The sequence below is a fragment of the Neoarius graeffei genome, chromosome 15 (assembly GCF_027579695.1).
Source record: "Neoarius graeffei isolate fNeoGra1 chromosome 15, fNeoGra1.pri, whole genome shotgun sequence".
Classification (NCBI taxonomy): domain Eukaryota; kingdom Metazoa; phylum Chordata; class Actinopteri; order Siluriformes; family Ariidae; genus Neoarius; species Neoarius graeffei.
This window is the reverse complement of record NC_083583.1, coordinates 7,867,668-7,883,996: the sequence shown is the minus strand read 5'-3', so window position 1 is coordinate 7,883,996 and position 16,329 is coordinate 7,867,668. Positions and strand designations below refer to the sequence as shown.

Sequence of the window (16,329 nt, the reverse complement as noted above, 5' to 3'; positions counted from 1 at the left end):
AGCATCTGCGTGATGTACTACACAAACAAGTCTGATCCACAGAGGCATCACTTCGCAACTTACAGGACTTCAAGGATCTGCTACTAACTAACATCTTGGTGTCAGATACCACAGCAGATCTTCAGCGGTCTTGTGGAGTCCATGCCTTGATGTGTCAGAGCTGTTTTGGTGGCACAAGGGGAACCTACACTAGATTAGGCAGGTGGTTTTAATAATATAGCTGATCGGTGTGTAAATGTCGATGTCAAACAGCAGCTAGCTAACCGCTAAGATAGCTAACGTTCGTGATATTAGACTGACGGAGATGACAGGAGGAGTCTTAATGAGGTGGGCATACACTGTGCGATTTTTGGCCCGATTTTGACACGATTTTCACTCGTGCGACTATTTTGGAGATCGGGCCGAGTTTTGGCTCAATCGTGCGTCTCGGATCGTGTAGTATACATGGGGTAACGACATGCGATTAACACCTCACGACCTCCTCCCGATCGGATCGATCGGATGAAAATCAAACCGTTTGAAATCCTGAGCATCGCATCCGAGCATCGGATCGTATAGTGTGAGAACAAGAATCGTAAGCTGCGTGCTGTTTACCCCTGCGATTCACTCGTACAGTGTGAGCAGCAGCTGAATACCGCGATTGAAAAAAATCGCACAGTGTCTGCCCAGCTTAAAGTTGTCGAGATGTTCCTAATCCATCTGTAGTTGTTTCTTGGTTGTGAATTAGAAAGTAAGTAAGGAAGGAAGTAAATAATGTATTTCTAGACTGATTATATTTAATGGTTTTTATGTCCAGGGATACTGTAACTGGAAGATATTATTATGCGTATACATCGTTATGTATAAAATACCACATTTCGTGAGTATGAAATCATTTTTAATTGGCTGCACAGCAATATTATCCTAGACATTCACAGTCTTTAATAAGAAGAAATAGATGTGTAAGGCGGACAGTCAGGTTTGACTGTGTGTGTAAAAGACAGAGAGGGAAAGTGCGTGGGAGAACATTGAGACGGTCTCACAAATGACCTTTACACAATCCCTGAGCACATGCGATGTAGAAGTAAGCCAATAAAGGTAATGAAAAAAGTAAAGGCAATTAAAGTAATGAGAGTGCTCTCTGTGTGTGTGTGTGTGTTCAATGACAAACACAGACCCAGAAAGCGCGCACAGCTTTTTGCACACATACATGATGACAAAATATTTGGTCCATGTATAAAAAAGCAGGCAGTGCAAACGCGCACACCGAAATGATAAGTACTATAAATGCAAACATGTAGAAATACAGTTTCCTCATCTTTCCTCATTATTGGTTCGCTCGGACTCCCCCTGCACGCTCCTGTGTTCTGCACAACCAGCGGCGATCATTAGTGGCCTCGTGCCGGTCCAGCTGCAGCACGAGCAATTATTTTTAAAAGGCAGAACTGAAAACAGACAATTGACACACGGCACGGTGCGCACACCCAGCACCGATCATTACTCCCGCAATCAGGGCAGAGAAGAAGCGGCTCCGGATGGGGTTTCTGCTCCTGATTTTATTATATTTTTTTTTAGCCTGAGGACTTTGCTGACCGCAAAATGACAAGGCTGCTTTTCCTCAACCAATTAAAGCAGGGCAGAAAGTGGGCCTGTGAGCGTGCAACACTGACAGCACTTAAAGTGGATGATGTGAAGGCTGAGAGAGAGAGGGATGAGTTCAGAGGACTGAACTGACTGGAGTGCACTCCACTTCCCCACTCTGATCGATCCACCGTGTCACACTTCCACACCGCATTCGCATCAACAACTCGTAGACGAAACAACGGGCCGCTCCGATCACGCATACGCAGATGTATGTGAGATAGTATAAGAACATCCACTGAGTCTTGTTTATTTAATAGTTATTTATAGCGGCAAGGCATCTTCAAGGCCTTGCGTAAGTATTCACCCCCGACGTTCCACAGTGAACTGAATGGACTTCAGGCTGATTTATAGCTGTACGTATGCTCTATGCAGAGCCAACGCCGTTACTCGTCCGCTGGTGTGTCTGCGTCGCTCTGTCATTACACCTCCAAAACACTAGATGGCGGTGGGGTTTCTATGCCACTATTTTACGCATTTCAAACAATGGTGATTGGATCACGTTGGAGTTGGAGCTAAGAAATATTGAACAAAAGTTATTTTAATATGAAACATGGGCACGTTTTCCCCCCTCAACTGGGTCCTCTTACTGGTAGCAAATGTACTTGTCTAGCTACTAAGTGGACCAATCACAGGTGTTGCAGTCTGCGTCAATGGGATGTGTTACATTTCTGTGGAGATGTGCGTCAGTCCACGACGTAGGCTACAGCATTGGGTACACAGCTACGCCATACCTACGTTGTAGATTACGTGTCATGATTCTATATAAAACAGACCCTTATATTGAAGCGGGTGGAAAAATTGCTATGTACGTATGTAAAGTGAAAGTTCTGATTGCATAGGTATTCACTCCTGTTGCTGTTAAAAAAAAAAAAAAGACCTATTTCTGGTAGACCCTGGAGATTATTGGTAAAACATAAACTCACCGGCCACTTTAATAGAAACTTGCTATTGATTCTAAGATCCCTGTTCTTGGCTGCAGGACTGGAACCCAATGTGTTGTTCTGCTGTTGCATGCTGAGACGCTTTTCTGCTCACCACAGTTGTAAAGAGTGATTATATGAGTTATTACATCCTTCCTGGCAGCTCGAACCAATCTGTCCATTTTCCTCTGACTGGAGGGCTGCGCAGGTCGGATTTTTCAGTCCCGCTCCCGCCCGCATTGTGCAGTCCCGCTCCCACCCGCTCCCGCAAAGAATTATGATTTTCAGTCCTGCTCCCGCCCGCGCCTGCCATATTTTGTCCCGCTCCCGCCCGCAAATCCAGCATGATGCAGACGTTTGCGTTATTTCTCACAAAAGTTCTTGTCTTGACACAGCGTGATGGTGCCCCGCCCCCTACTTTGAGTGGATTTGAGCATAAATATCTACAGCTCACGTTCGTTATTATTTACCTTGTTTCTGAATTCGGAATGTTGAAATGGCAACATGTAGACCTAATAATAATAATAATTATTTAAGTAGGCTAATCATTTAAGTATGCGCTCTCCCGTGGTGCGTCTCCTATGAATAATTAGTGTGAAAGGAGAGATGGATCGCACTCTTGAACTTATTCTTTTAGTTACATTTCTTTTCAGTTGTTTTTAGCAGCAGAAGGAGACAAACGTTTCAGCTGTTGCCTTCGTCAGTGTCTCTAATAATAATAATAATAATAATAATAATAAACAATAAAAAAAAGACAGGCGAGCACGTAATTCCAAGTGGAAATTTGGTATATTTATTGTTCAGCCATACAAAACATTAGGCTAACCCAGTTTACATTTGTAAAGCATTTCTAACTAGAATATCCTAGTATGTCAGAACCTTTTGGCACTTATCACAGCAAGCAAAGGGCAGCTGATTTCCCTCCACGTCGTACACGAGCGAGAATGATTTCCAAATGTCCGATTTCAGGACTCTTGACTTTTTAACGGTAAACGTACCTCTTTTTAAAGCAGCACTTACTTTTGAAGCACTGTGAGCTTCAGTAGAGGAGCTCTGCTCTTCTGCCATGATCGGAGATCTCAAACACGGAAGAGGAAAGGAATCGGAAACGTACGAGAGTTATTTATCCTCTCCTGGATCAGAATCAGAATTCTGATGACCAGCTCATCTAAGGTGTCATTGAGGCATCATGTTAGTGTGGGTCACTGGAGGCTGGGTGTGAACGGCGAGTCATTAGAGTGATCAAAGTATTGCCCGTTAGGGTGATCAATGGCAATCTGACTCTCTCTGCAAATTTAGGCATCTTAAAATGTTTTTATTAATGCCAAATAAAATATCCAGCACAAATTATATATGATAGACATAAATTAATAATTTATAAATTTTATTTTAAACACGTTTTTAGTTAGCGGGACTGCAGCTTATCACCGCTCCCGCCCGCATTGTGCACTCCCGCTCCCGCCCGCAATGAGCTTTCAAAATTTGTCCTGCGCCGCACTGCTTTGCGGCGGGTCCCGCGGGACTCCCGTGGGAGTGCAGGGCTCTACCTCTGACCTCTCTTATCAACAAGGCGTTTGTTTCCACCCACAGAACTGCCGCTCACTCGCTCAGTGTTTTTTGTTTTTCGCGCCATTCTGTGGAAACTTGAGACTGTTTGCTGTGTGAAAACCCCAGGAGATCAGCAGTTTCTGAAACACTCAAACCAGTCCATCTGGCAAAGTGAAAGTCACACTTTGAGATCACAGCTTTCTCCATTCTGATGTTTGAACATTGTGAACATTAACTGAAGCTCTTGATTTGTATCTGCGTGATTTTATGCATCGTGCTGCTGTCGAGGGATCGGCTGATTAGAGAACTGCAGAAAACAGCAGGTGGATGGGGGCTCCTAATAAAGTGACCAGTGAGTGTACTGAAGCAAACAAAATTATGAAGGCCAAGGAGTGATCAAAACCAGGAAAAGGTTGGGATAAAGTTCGGGAAAAGTACCAATCAGGGTTTGGTTATAAGTAAGTTGGAACTCAGGGATGCCTATTCCACTGATGAGTCTAGTCCTTCTCGTTATTAATTTGCATTCCACAAATACGCTTTAAAAAAAGGAAGAAAAACTATTTCAGACATATGACCTTGACCCTGTTTGGATTATTTGCGAAATCCCTTCACTTTATCTGCTGGTTTCAATAATAATATTACTTTATCACAAATACGAGGGTAAGTTAAAAAGTTCTCAGATAGATGTTATAATTTCAAAAGGTGCGAAAGACATCCCCCAGAGTTCTACAAAGAAGGAATTCTCCGATGGAAACACCGCTTGCAGAAGTGTTTAGACTTTAATGGAGGATATGTAGAGAAATAGCTTTGTTATTTTCATAAATAAAGATTTTTTTTTTCAATTTGTCTTAGAACTTTTTGACTTGCCCTCATCCAATGATAATGAGAATCTTGGACATGAGCAGGAAGAAAACAGCATGCGTGGTCTGGTTTCAGGTGATTGCCTTCAAAAATACACAATCTGGGCTGTTTCTACATAAAAATGAAAAACACAACGCGGTGTCAATGCAAATACTTTCACTGAGACTTACGGTGCGATTTACTGAACCCGAAAGCCCCGTTTTTGGACAGTGATCGTGGGCAAATGAACACAAATGAAAAGCAGGTATTATCTGACGGTTCTGTTAGTCGTTGATTTTACCAAGTCTCGACAAGAAGTTCATCAACATTATGCCTTACTCTTTTAAAATCCATCAAAACTTGATGACGAAAAAATTATGGGGAAAACTGGTTTCGTTTTAGATATATAAAGTATTTTGGACAGTTTTTCCTGTGTGTCTCATTTCCTTTTAACTGGTGTTATACTGGAGTGTCATATGAGAGGCCTCAGTTTACACAGCATTTATACACAACATGACGTGATGTGTTCTGGCGTCACGTCTCGTCGGACGGCGTCTCACCTCGTCCTGAGAGAGTCGGCTCTGACTGCGCAGCTCTGTGTTTCTCTCTTCCTGCTGGATCAGCTGCTGCTGCAAACGTGTCATTTCCTGACCACGCTCAGCCAGCTACACACACACACACACACACACACTTTGTTCTCTCTGTGAAAATTTGTCTGATTTTGTTTAATGTATTACTGTTTTTTTTATTATTATGACTATTAATAATAGTAGTGCCATCAGCAGCAGTAGTAGTAACAGTACTAGTAGTAGTAATAATACTAATAGCAGTATTAGTAATAGTACTAACAGTATTAGTAGCAATAGGAATAGCAGCAGTAATAACAGCAGTAGTTGTAGTAACAATAGTTGCAGTAATTGTACTAATAGCAGTAGTAATAGTACTAATTGTAATAGTAATTGCATCAGTAGTAACAGTAGCAGTAGTTGCAGTACTAATAACACTAGTAGGGATAGCAGCAGTAATAACAGTAGTAGTAACAGCAGTAACAGTAATAGTACTAATAGCATTAGTACTAATAGTAATAACAGCACTGATAGTACTAGTTATAATAGTAATGGCAGCAGTAGTAACAGTACTAATAGCATTAGTAGTACCAGCGCTAATAGTATTAGTACTAATAGTAATAGCAGCAATAACAGCTGTAATACCAGTACTGACAGTACTAGATGTAATAGTAACAGCAGCAGTAGTAACAGTACTAATAGTATTAGTAGTGATAGCAGCAGTAGTAGTACCAGTGCTAATAGTATTAGTACTAATAGTAATAGCAGTAATAACAGTACTGATAGTACTAGTTGTAACAGTAATAGCAGCAGTAGTAACAGTATTAATAGCATTAGTAGTGATAGCAGCAGTAGTAGTACCAATGCTAATACTATTAATACCAACAGTAATAGCAGCAATAACAGCTGTAATAGCAGTACTGAGTACTAGATGTAATCGTAATAGCGGCAGTAGTAACAGTACTAATAGTATTAGTAGTGATAGCAGCAGTAGTAGTACCAGTGCTAATAGTATTAGTACTAATAGTAATAGCAGTAATAACAGTACTGATAGTACTAGTTGTAACAGTAATAGCAGCAGTAGTAACAGTATTAATAGCATTAGTAGTGATAGCAGCAGTAGTAGTACCAATGCTAATACTATTAATACCAACAGTAATAGCAGCAATAACAGCTGTAATAGCAGTACTGAGTACTAGATGTAATCGTAATAGCGGCAGTAGTAACAGTACTAATAGCATTAGTAGTGATAGCAGCAGTAGTAACAGTACTAATAGCATTAGTAGTGATAGCAGCAGTAGTAACAGTACTAATAGCATTAGTAGTGATAGCAGCAGTAGTAACAGTACTAATAGCATTAGCAGTGATAGCAGCAGTAGTAACAGTACTAATAGCAGCAGTAGTAACAGTACTAATAGCATTAGCAGTGATAGCAGCAGTAGTAACAGTACTAATAGCAGCAGTAGTAACAGTACTAATAGCATTAGCAGTGATAGCAGCAGTAGTAACAGTACTAATAGCAGCAGTAGTAACAGTACTAATAGCATTAATAGTGATAGCAGCAGTAACAGTACTAATAGCATTAGTAGTGATAGCAGCAATAGTAGTACCATTGCTACTAGTGGTAATAATAAGAATAGCAGTAATAGTACTAAAAGTATTAATAGCAATGGGAATAGCAGCAGTAGTAGTTATAACAGTAGTAATAACAGTAGTAGTAATAGCACTAATAGCAATAGTAATAATAGTACTAGTTGTAATAGTAATAGCAGCAGCAATAGAATTAATAGTATTCGTAGTAATAGCAGTAGTAGTATTTGTAGTAACAGTAGTATTTCAGACTATAAAATTTTATGGTATAAAATGTTGGCTATATTTTAATATACTCACTGCTGTTTCTCTTTAATATAATAAACACTCTCACACTCAGACCAGGCTCAACACCGTGATCACATTTTTCAATTACACAAACAAAGGTTTTTTGTTTTTAAAAGAAACTGCAAACCTTTTGGCTGAAAGTCTCGATGCGAGCGTCTCTCTCCTGCAGCTGCGTCTGCTTGTCTGCCTCTTCCTCCTGCAGCCTGATGGTGGCGCTGTGCAGCTCGCACACCCGCTCCTGCAGCTACACATACACACAAACAAAAAGACAAAAAGAGAGGTGACAATCCCATGTGGGGTATCTCCGCTCTTTATCATGTGTACCGGAGCGTTATTTAAAGCTAACAGCCGGAGGATTTGCTCACACGCCGATCAGATGACAGATACAGTCGGTTATGAGTGACGGATATTAAACTGGAATTACGGAGATACATTTTCAACTGTGAGTAAGGAACTGCATCTGATCTGTTAAACCTATTAAAGATTTAGATTTAAGTTGCATACAGATGAGCAGTCGACTGATTGATGTGCTTCACCTCCTGAGAGGGGGGGAAAAAAAAAAACTTTCTTCAGGATGTGTGCAGGTCTGGGTCACGTTTAGCTAACTCAGTCGCTGAGAGGGTTGGAAGTAATTGTGTATTGAAGGAGACATTTGGAGGGAACCGAACTGAATTGGGACAGAATTACCTGTAGAAGTCCAGAGAGCGCGCGAGAGAAATAAACATGCTACTGCATGGTAGGCTAACGTCGATGATAGACGGATTGTGGTTGTTATGGTAACATTACATTTCGATAGTGAGCAAAATGGTGATCGAGACTCTCAAAGAATTCCTTCTCAAGGCCATGTGTAAAATGACAGCGAACCAAAGAACTCCTTGAGTTAGATCATTTTTACAAAACTGGAAGAACATGTGGGCGTGGCTAATTTGCATATTCATGGAAATTTTATTGATATATTTTGCATAAACATTGCATATTCATGTGTTTTTAATAAGAGTACAGATGAAGAGATTTTTCGCAAATTATTTTTCTTGAAAATGACATTTATGATGACAGGTTTAAAGATGGATGATGTAAAATGAACAGTATGTACATACTCTGTGCGTGTGTGTGTGTGTGTGTGTGTGTGTGTGTGTGTGTGTGCACATGCATGTTGAAACCTGGTTTCTGACTGTTTCCAGGTCAGTTTTGAGCCGATCTCTCTCAGTCTCCAGGCTGTCCTCTCTCTGACGTGTCCTCTGTACCCAGTCCAGCTGTTCCTTCTGTCGGGCCTGTTCCTGTGCCAGCTCCACACGCAGAGCCTGAGCAATCACAGAGTGTTCCTTCAACTTCCATGCACGCACACACACACACACACACACACACACACACACACACACACAGCATTTTGCATAATCTCATCCATAGTGATTTACAGAAGTGTTTGGTTGTTTACTTTATCGAGAAACATGTCCTTAAACTAGTGCACTTCAGCCCGAGTCTGAATACATCACACAATAAGGTAATGCCGGAACAGGAGTAAATGGTTTCTGGGTGGGGAAAAAAATAAATAAAAGGAAAACCTCTATTTTACAATTAATCTACAAAAAGGGAAAAAAAAAAAAGTAGTCAGTGTCTATAAGGGTGTTCACACAGCACGTATTTGCATCGATGCTGCACCAATGTATTTTGTTGCGATATATCTTACACCGGTGTAAATTTTGTGGAGCGTTCACACGTCACAAACCTGCTTACTAGAGAGAAGCATGTTAGCACCGGTGCAGCCCCACTGGCGTTCACACGGCAGTTTTTGCGACCGTGCTATATGATAGTAATAATGCGGAAATGAAATATGTGACCCCTCACCGAATCCAGGGACACATGTCGGCCGAAACGAATCCGAGATAATCGCAAAAGAAGCATTTTTTTCCGAAATTTGTGATTTTTGTTTTTTTCCCCATCATGTGCAAGTTGAGATCTTGAAGAATGCAATCAGTATTTCAGATAATAGACTGTTTTGTTGGAAAAGCATACATTTTTTGTTGCAAATTGTCTCGTTTTTGTCAGGACTGTAGCCTGCTGGGGGGTGTGGGTAAATTACCATATGGGCCATTCACATGATGATTTAAGTCTTTTGGGTTTTTTTTCTGCGAATCAGCTGTATGATCCGAGTTGAGCGCATGGCTACTTAACCTGCATACAGGCGTGTGATTTCACTATGGAATGAGTTACTAAACAGAGCGCAGCGGAGCAAACACCGCGAAGCAAACAGACACACGGTATTTACATCGGAGATGACCATTTCTAGCAAAAAAAAAAAACCGCAACCTCGTTTTCCAGATTGAATGGAATACTTGAATGACCGGATGATACACGGACCGCTCTAGGATTACATTCCATCGGAGGCATTGGTGTGTGCAAGGCACCGTTTCTCTTTCTGATGGGGTGAGTTTATTAATTTAAGGCTGTGTGGTTATTTTTGCATGTAATGGAGAGTGTTGTGGTTTGGTTAAGCCTAGGTCACAACCGGATGTATGATTTTTTGGCCGTGTGATTTTTGGCGTTTCCCAAATCGCTGCGTTTTTTTTTTTTTGTTCACGGAGAAAGACGCGCGTTGGCTGTAAGTTTGTCTTGCAACCTGAAAAAACGTAAGCGCCCGTAGAGTTTGTTTGACATGACAAAGAACCTCTGCGGCCGGTCTGCGGCTCGAAAATCAGCACCACACGCGCGCTCTCGTGCGTTTCATGCGCGCTCTCCGTGTGTTTCTTGCGTTTTTTGCATGTAGACTGGCCGTAGGAGCGCGTACTGTACAGCCGGTTGTGACCGAGGCTTTACATGAAACTAGCGTTGTGTTAGTTGTGTCATCATCGTGCTATCTTTCTTTCTTACGGTGTGAGTAATTTTTCAACCACAAAACGTTAAAGTATACTTTAGGACTTATTTTTGTACTTCATAATTGTGTTGGGCATACTTTGCATGGAAGGAAAATTGACGTGGTGATCTTTGTTTACATGAATGTCATGCAAATGAGCACCATTATGTGCCCGCCCTGCACCCAGAGTAGCTGAGATGGAAAACTTTGAGGGCGATTTTCTCCCTTTTCTGTTTTAAGAGGTATACACTTTCAAAAGGCCACACATTCTTCAAATATTGTCAGATCTCCACATGGAAGGCATCATTGGAAAGCTTAGAAACTGTACTTTCTGAATCTATCAATAACTCAAAATGCCCCCGGGCCGACATGTGTCCCTGGATTCTGTGATCTGCCACATATGCGCATGCGTGAAAATGTACTTCCTTTTCCCGGTTGTCATGGCATCATCAAGCGCCGGGAAAACAATGTGGATGAAGACACCAGTGTTGCCAGGTACTGCTGACGTTTTCCAGCCCAAAATATGTTCAAATCCGCCCAATCTGGCAACACTGGAAGTTCTGTTGTTGTTGATATTTGCCATTTTGGAAGCGCAAAATACCAGGATGCAAATTATGCAATGCTCATATGTAATCAACTCTCCTCACGCGTAGCGAGTCTACCCCTGTAGCGTTCAGACGTCCCATTTTATATCGGTGCTGCCCCGCAAACTAGCATTTACTCCGGAGTAAATTTCTTAAACCACCTCCCGAGCAGGGTTAGATTTGCACCGGTTTAAGCAGCTTTCAGGAGCGACACCGGGATAACTTTGTACCGTGTGAACGCTCTACCGGGGCAGCCCCGGTGCTACACCGGAGTAAAAGTTGCCGTGTGAGCACCCCTTATGTAGCAGAAACAGAACAGCTCTGTGATGAAAAATCGATGTGAGAATCTATTCAGCCATTTTTGTGATAGTGAAGGAACTGTTTTGTAGGCAGCATCAAGGCTACTTTAAAGCTACAGTAAGCCAGTTGAGAGCAAACAGCACTGACGGTGAAGCCCGGGTCAAATCCCAAAATGTCATCGTGCTGAACGAGCGCTGGCCTGAGTGACTACCTGGGAGAAAAACTGTTGAACCCTTCAACTTGCAGGAATGAATATGGCTTGCAAGAACGATAACTGTTCAGCTATGCTTAGTGACAAACGCACCATTATTAAAGCATCCGTAAGCGATTTTTAAAAACGGGTAAATAAGTCTCCTGAGCCTGGGTTACTGGTTGTGCATGTTCTCCTTGTGTTTGTGTGGGTTTCTAGGTTCTCCAGTTTCCTTCCAGTGCCCCAAAATATACCAGTATGTGGAACGGTGAAATCTAAATTGCCCTTAGGTGTGAATGAGTGTGTGATGCCTCACAACAGACTATTCATGTCTGACAACCAAAATAAAGTGCTTAGAGAAGATGAATGAGTGAATGTATTTACATCCTGACAGCCATTACTAGCTAGCAAGATCACTTACTGCCGCTTTAACGGCAATCAGTGGTGATTAATATGATTTTGTGGTGGCAAGAATTCAGGTATTGTTTTCCTTGTTGAACAAGAACGAAGAGGGTGTGATTACCTGCTCCTTCGTGTGTGTAAAGGTCTCTTTGGTGCTCCGCAGCTCCTCCTGGAGCTCCTGGTTCTCCTGCTGCAGCTGTACAGCCTGCTGCTGGGCGCTGAGCTGAGCTTGTCTGCTGCTGTCGGCCGCCAGCTTCACCTGCTCCAGCTGAGTCCTGCAGGTGAAACTAAAGTCTACCAAAGTGTACAAACAAATTTGTCAAGCAAAAAGAGTGCAGAAGATTCTGTGACCACGGGAGTGCGGCAGGAAGTGAGTGATTTGGTGTAGTTTCATTGCAGCTTATCACGCTACAGTCCACATTTCCTCCACAACATCTAATCTGCTGTAATGCACACTCTCTCTACTGTTTAATCAAGCTCAAGGAAGCTCACTCTGTCTTAATTGGAGCACGACAGCATGCAGAAAAAGGTTGTTGGTCGTAATCAGACAAGGCAAGCTTAAACATTTAATGAACGAGCCCTGGAGCTAATTAGAGATGGGCGGAGTATGAGCTTAGCCACAGATGGAGCATGAGGGCCGGAATCACGGCTCAGAAAGCGTCAACCGGAGCAGCTAATCCAATTAAAGTCCCCCTCATATCTCTCTCCTGAACATCACATTCTCTTTTATCAGCACTGCATGTAAAATCACTCCACATACAGATGTGTGAGTGTCACTCATTCATCCTAATGCTCTACTTTCTGCTCTGTGACTGGTGCCACATGGACACACTAAAGATTTACACTTCCCAAAACCACTATGCCCCTTATTTCAGAGCATAATCGCCTGGATGCTGGAGTTTTATAGGCAGGAACTGCTGCTGTAATCATAAATACTCATTCCAGGACTCTTATTCGCAATCTGTTCATGCTGAACATTCAATACACTCTTTGCTATTCTATAGCTGTATACTGTAATGATTCAGCTCTTCTAAGCCAGCAGAGGACGGTCAAGTCAAAGTTTCTTCATCACGTCGTCTCAAAGACTTTTTCCTCATCACGATCACCTCTACCTTATCATGAATGACCTACCGGTACATCTTCACCAGGATTTCTGTAAAGCTACTATAATATATACATTTTAGTATACATACATAAGGCAGTTGCTGAAAGCTTAACCTCTGCCATCAGCTCTTGCAAGCACCATCATGCCCCAAAGAAGGCAGTCTCCTTTGTAAAAGCTGGAGAGAAACCCCGAGCACGCCAACATATAACAACAGGCCTCCTCCACACGGCAAATGACTGGCAGCTGCAGGCCGACCTGGGAAAGCAGCTGAGGTTTCCCCAACATGTGGCAGCAACAACTCTCCGTCCAGACGTGGTGAGAACATCTGAGGCTTCAAAACACCTCATTATTCTGGAACTAACAGTTCCCTGGGAAGAGCGTCTTGAGGAGGCCAATGAGAGGAAAAGAGCCAAGTACCAGGAGCTGGTGGAGGAGTGCAGGGAGAGAGGTTGGAGAACCTTCTACGAGCCCGTAGAAGTCTGCTGTAGGGGTTTTGCAGGGCGCTCCTTCTGCAAAGTTCTGAGTCGCTTGGGCATTGTAGGAGCAGCTAGGAAGAGGGCCATTGCATCCGCAAGCGAAGCCGCAGAGAAAGCCACATGGTGGCTTTGGATTAAAAGGGGTGATCCGTGGACTGCTATCGTCACGGTCGCTCGCTAGCGTGGAAGTTTTACGTCTCCGATGTGCGACGACACCTTGTCTTAACAACCATGCGATATCGTAAACCATATTCAACACTCATTCTCCATTGGGTAGCATGACGTAATACGCGATATGCTAACAATATTGCATGCAGTTGAACCAAATGAATGAAACCCGCTAGAAGGGAACAGAACACGTTTTTATTCCATCGAAAGAGTGTCCTGGATGGACAATACATTTCTTATAACGCAACACTTTCCTCGGTCAGTGCAAGGAATATTCCTTTGGGTTTCAGGCATACATGTTACACAGACAATATTTCACATACTGACATACGAAAATATTCAAGTGTTATAGTAGTCCTTTATTATTAATCTGGAATTAAAAAAAAAAAATTACACAGAGTGATCAAGGTTTGGGATCATAGAAAATTCAGAATGCATTATTTGTGGTTGTTTGGTTGAAAACCCCTGCGCTATAAAAATAAAACCAAACTGAATTTTAGTTCTGGTCAAGTTTGTTGACTTCCTCTTTAGTAGCTCTCATGATGGAAAATAATTAATTTGGACTCAGAAATGCGAAACAACCTATGAGAAAGGTGATAATGATGTGTGAGATTTTAATGAGACTTTGTTTAAAACAGTAACTTGCAAACCCTCGGTACGTTATGAAATGCTGTGCCACTTTTTCCGATTAGGTGAGTGTGAGAAACCGAGCTTAAAACCATGCTTTCCTTGATACACATTTCTCTCTCTCACTCACTCATTGACAAACCGACCACGGTAACAGCTAATCGATCTCCTGCGCGATTCCCGAGCCCACCCTTGCCAGGATGATCAATATCCCTGGCAATTAGAATCCCCTATCTGCATGGCTGCAGGGACCTCGCCGCGTCTCTACGGCCCACAAACACCCAATTTAGTCCTCAGCCTATCGCTTAATTACTAAATCCTCTGTAATGCGTATTGGCAGGTGGACCGCGGCGCTTTAGCGTTAGCTCCTACGCCTGACTGAACAAGTGACCTTTGGCAAACAGCTGGTTAAGATGCTGAGAAGTCAGCGCTGCATGTCGTCTCGTGATTGTTTAAACACCTGATCTCGAGGTGAGACCGTGAAACGACGAAGATTTCCGCGTGTGCGTGTGGGGAAATGCTCTGGAGGCTAAGCAGCCAGAGAACATTCTAGATTGAGATGGAATTGATTCTGAATCCAAAAATCTAGTCTCCTAAGTAATTATAGAGAGAATCTGCTTTCTTCATTTGACATGTGGTACAGAATTCATCTGAACGAGAGTCAATCTGCACTTACCTGGCACTGATATTCACCGAGTGTGTGTGTGTGTGTGTGTGTGTGTGTGTGTGTATGGTGTACCTGCAGTCCTGGAGCTCCTGCTCGTTGGATTCCAGTCTCTGTTGGACGCTCCTGAGCTCAGCGTGAAGTCTCCTCTGGGTCTGCTCAGCCCGAACCACCTCAGCTACTCGCTCTGCCAGCTGCTCCTGCACTCGCTGATGCCCGCCCTCCAGCAGCAGCACCTTCTCCTCATGACGAGCCAGTTCCTGTGCTGGAAGGTCAACGCACACAGAAAATAATTTTTTACAAAGAGAAAACATGGTGTAAATTATCTAATCATTCTAAAACATATTTATTCAGCATAAAATGATCAGTTGCTATTTTACAAATAATCATACAGTACATTATCGCCCGGGTTTCTCACCGCTGTCTCGGCAGCAGCTCCGGGCCTCCTTCAGCTCGTCACGGCTCTGCAGCAGCTGCGTGCGGAGCTTGCCGCACTCGTTCTCCCGCTCCCTCTTCTCCTTCTTGGCCTGTCGGAGATCTGCCTGTAGTGACTGAATGGTGGCGGTTTGCTTCTCTGCCTCCGCTGCCTTGCCTCGGATCTTATCCCGCGCCTGGATCAGGTCGGCCTCTGACTGCCTCAGGAGCTCGTCTCTTTTCTGCACGGCCTGCGGGACACTCATGAGGTTAACGTATTCCTATGCTCGACCTTGATGCTACTGACGTTAACGTACACTACCGTTCAAAAGTTTGGGGTCACCCAGACAATTTTGTGTTTTCCATGAAAAGTCACACTTTTATTTCCCACCATAAGTTGTAAAATGATTAGAAAATATAGTCAAGACATTTTTCTGGCCATTTTGAGCATTTAATCAACCCCACAAATGTGATGCTCCAGAAACCAGTGGTGTAGTCTACTTTTTTGCAGTGGGTATACTCAGTGCTTGCCATGCAACGCCCCCCCGGGAAAAAAATTTATACTCACACACACTATATATATATATATATATATATATATATATATATATATATATATATATATATATATATATATAAAATACACACACACACGTGTGTTGTGGCTATACCGTTGTACTCATCCATCTTGTAACTGTCCGATAACCTGAAAGCAACACCTCATGAGCACCATCACATCACTGCCTAATGCATAGTAATATGCATCTTGAAACTGGTTTTGTGTACAGATCTACTGTATGCAAAACAAATGTGGTTTAAATGTACAAAATTTATAAAATTTTGATTCACCATTCAACTTAAGATAAGTGGGCTTTTCCATCATTGTTTTTTTTTTTTAATTTTTCATGTATCAAGAAAATTTGACATATTGACATGTAAATTAAACACATTATCACACAATAATATATTTTTAACATGTTAAATGCATTTCTTATTTCTTATCTATTCAGCAGTAGTACCTGTTCTGCAGTAGGCCTAGTCGAAGTATGAGGACACTTCTAAAAACACTGAAATAGTGTCGTTTGTTTTCGTTTCATGATTTCGCATCAAGGCAACAGGCATCAAACTACGCAGCTTCGTACGACCTGCAGTCCCGTCGCGAGATCTCAGTCT

The 16,329-nt window shown here is 42.5% G+C and overlaps 2 protein-coding genes across 2 annotated transcripts in view; one reads left to right on the top strand and one right to left on the bottom strand.

Moving 5' to 3' along the window:
* Nucleotides 1-16,329, bottom strand: part of LOC132899782 (polyamine-modulated factor 1-binding protein 1) — a 298,473-nt gene that overhangs the window by 40,365 nt on the left and 241,779 nt on the right. Inside the window, 6 exon segments of the mRNA XM_060941901.1 lie at nucleotides 5,492-5,596; nucleotides 7,503-7,619; nucleotides 8,548-8,703; nucleotides 11,824-11,977; nucleotides 14,818-15,007; nucleotides 15,161-15,407. Coding sequence (XP_060797884.1) covers nucleotides 5,492-5,596; nucleotides 7,503-7,619; nucleotides 8,548-8,703; nucleotides 11,824-11,977; nucleotides 14,818-15,007; nucleotides 15,161-15,407 — 969 coding nt within the window.
* LOC132899764 (uncharacterized protein DDB_G0271670-like) lies at nucleotides 5,685-7,446 on the top strand. Its single transcript, XM_060941890.1, has 4 exons — nucleotides 5,685-6,421; nucleotides 6,459-6,689; nucleotides 6,727-7,121; nucleotides 7,433-7,446. The coding sequence occupies exons 1-4, from the start codon at nucleotides 5,685-5,687 to the stop codon at nucleotides 7,444-7,446; spliced, it is 1,377 nt and encodes a 458-aa protein (XP_060797873.1).

Excerpts from the sequence above, each read along its gene's own strand:
- LOC132899764 (XM_060941890.1), top strand. The coding sequence starts at position 5,685 with ATGACTATTAATAATAGTAGTGCCATCAGCAGCAGTAGTAGTAACAGT. Across the intron at positions 6,422-6,458 it reads AGCTGTAATAGCAGTACTGA|TACTAATAGTATTAGTAGTG; the intron begins GTACTAGATGTA and ends CAGTAGTAACAG. Across the intron at positions 6,690-6,726 it reads AGCTGTAATAGCAGTACTGA|TACTAATAGCATTAGTAGTG; the intron begins GTACTAGATGTA and ends CAGTAGTAACAG.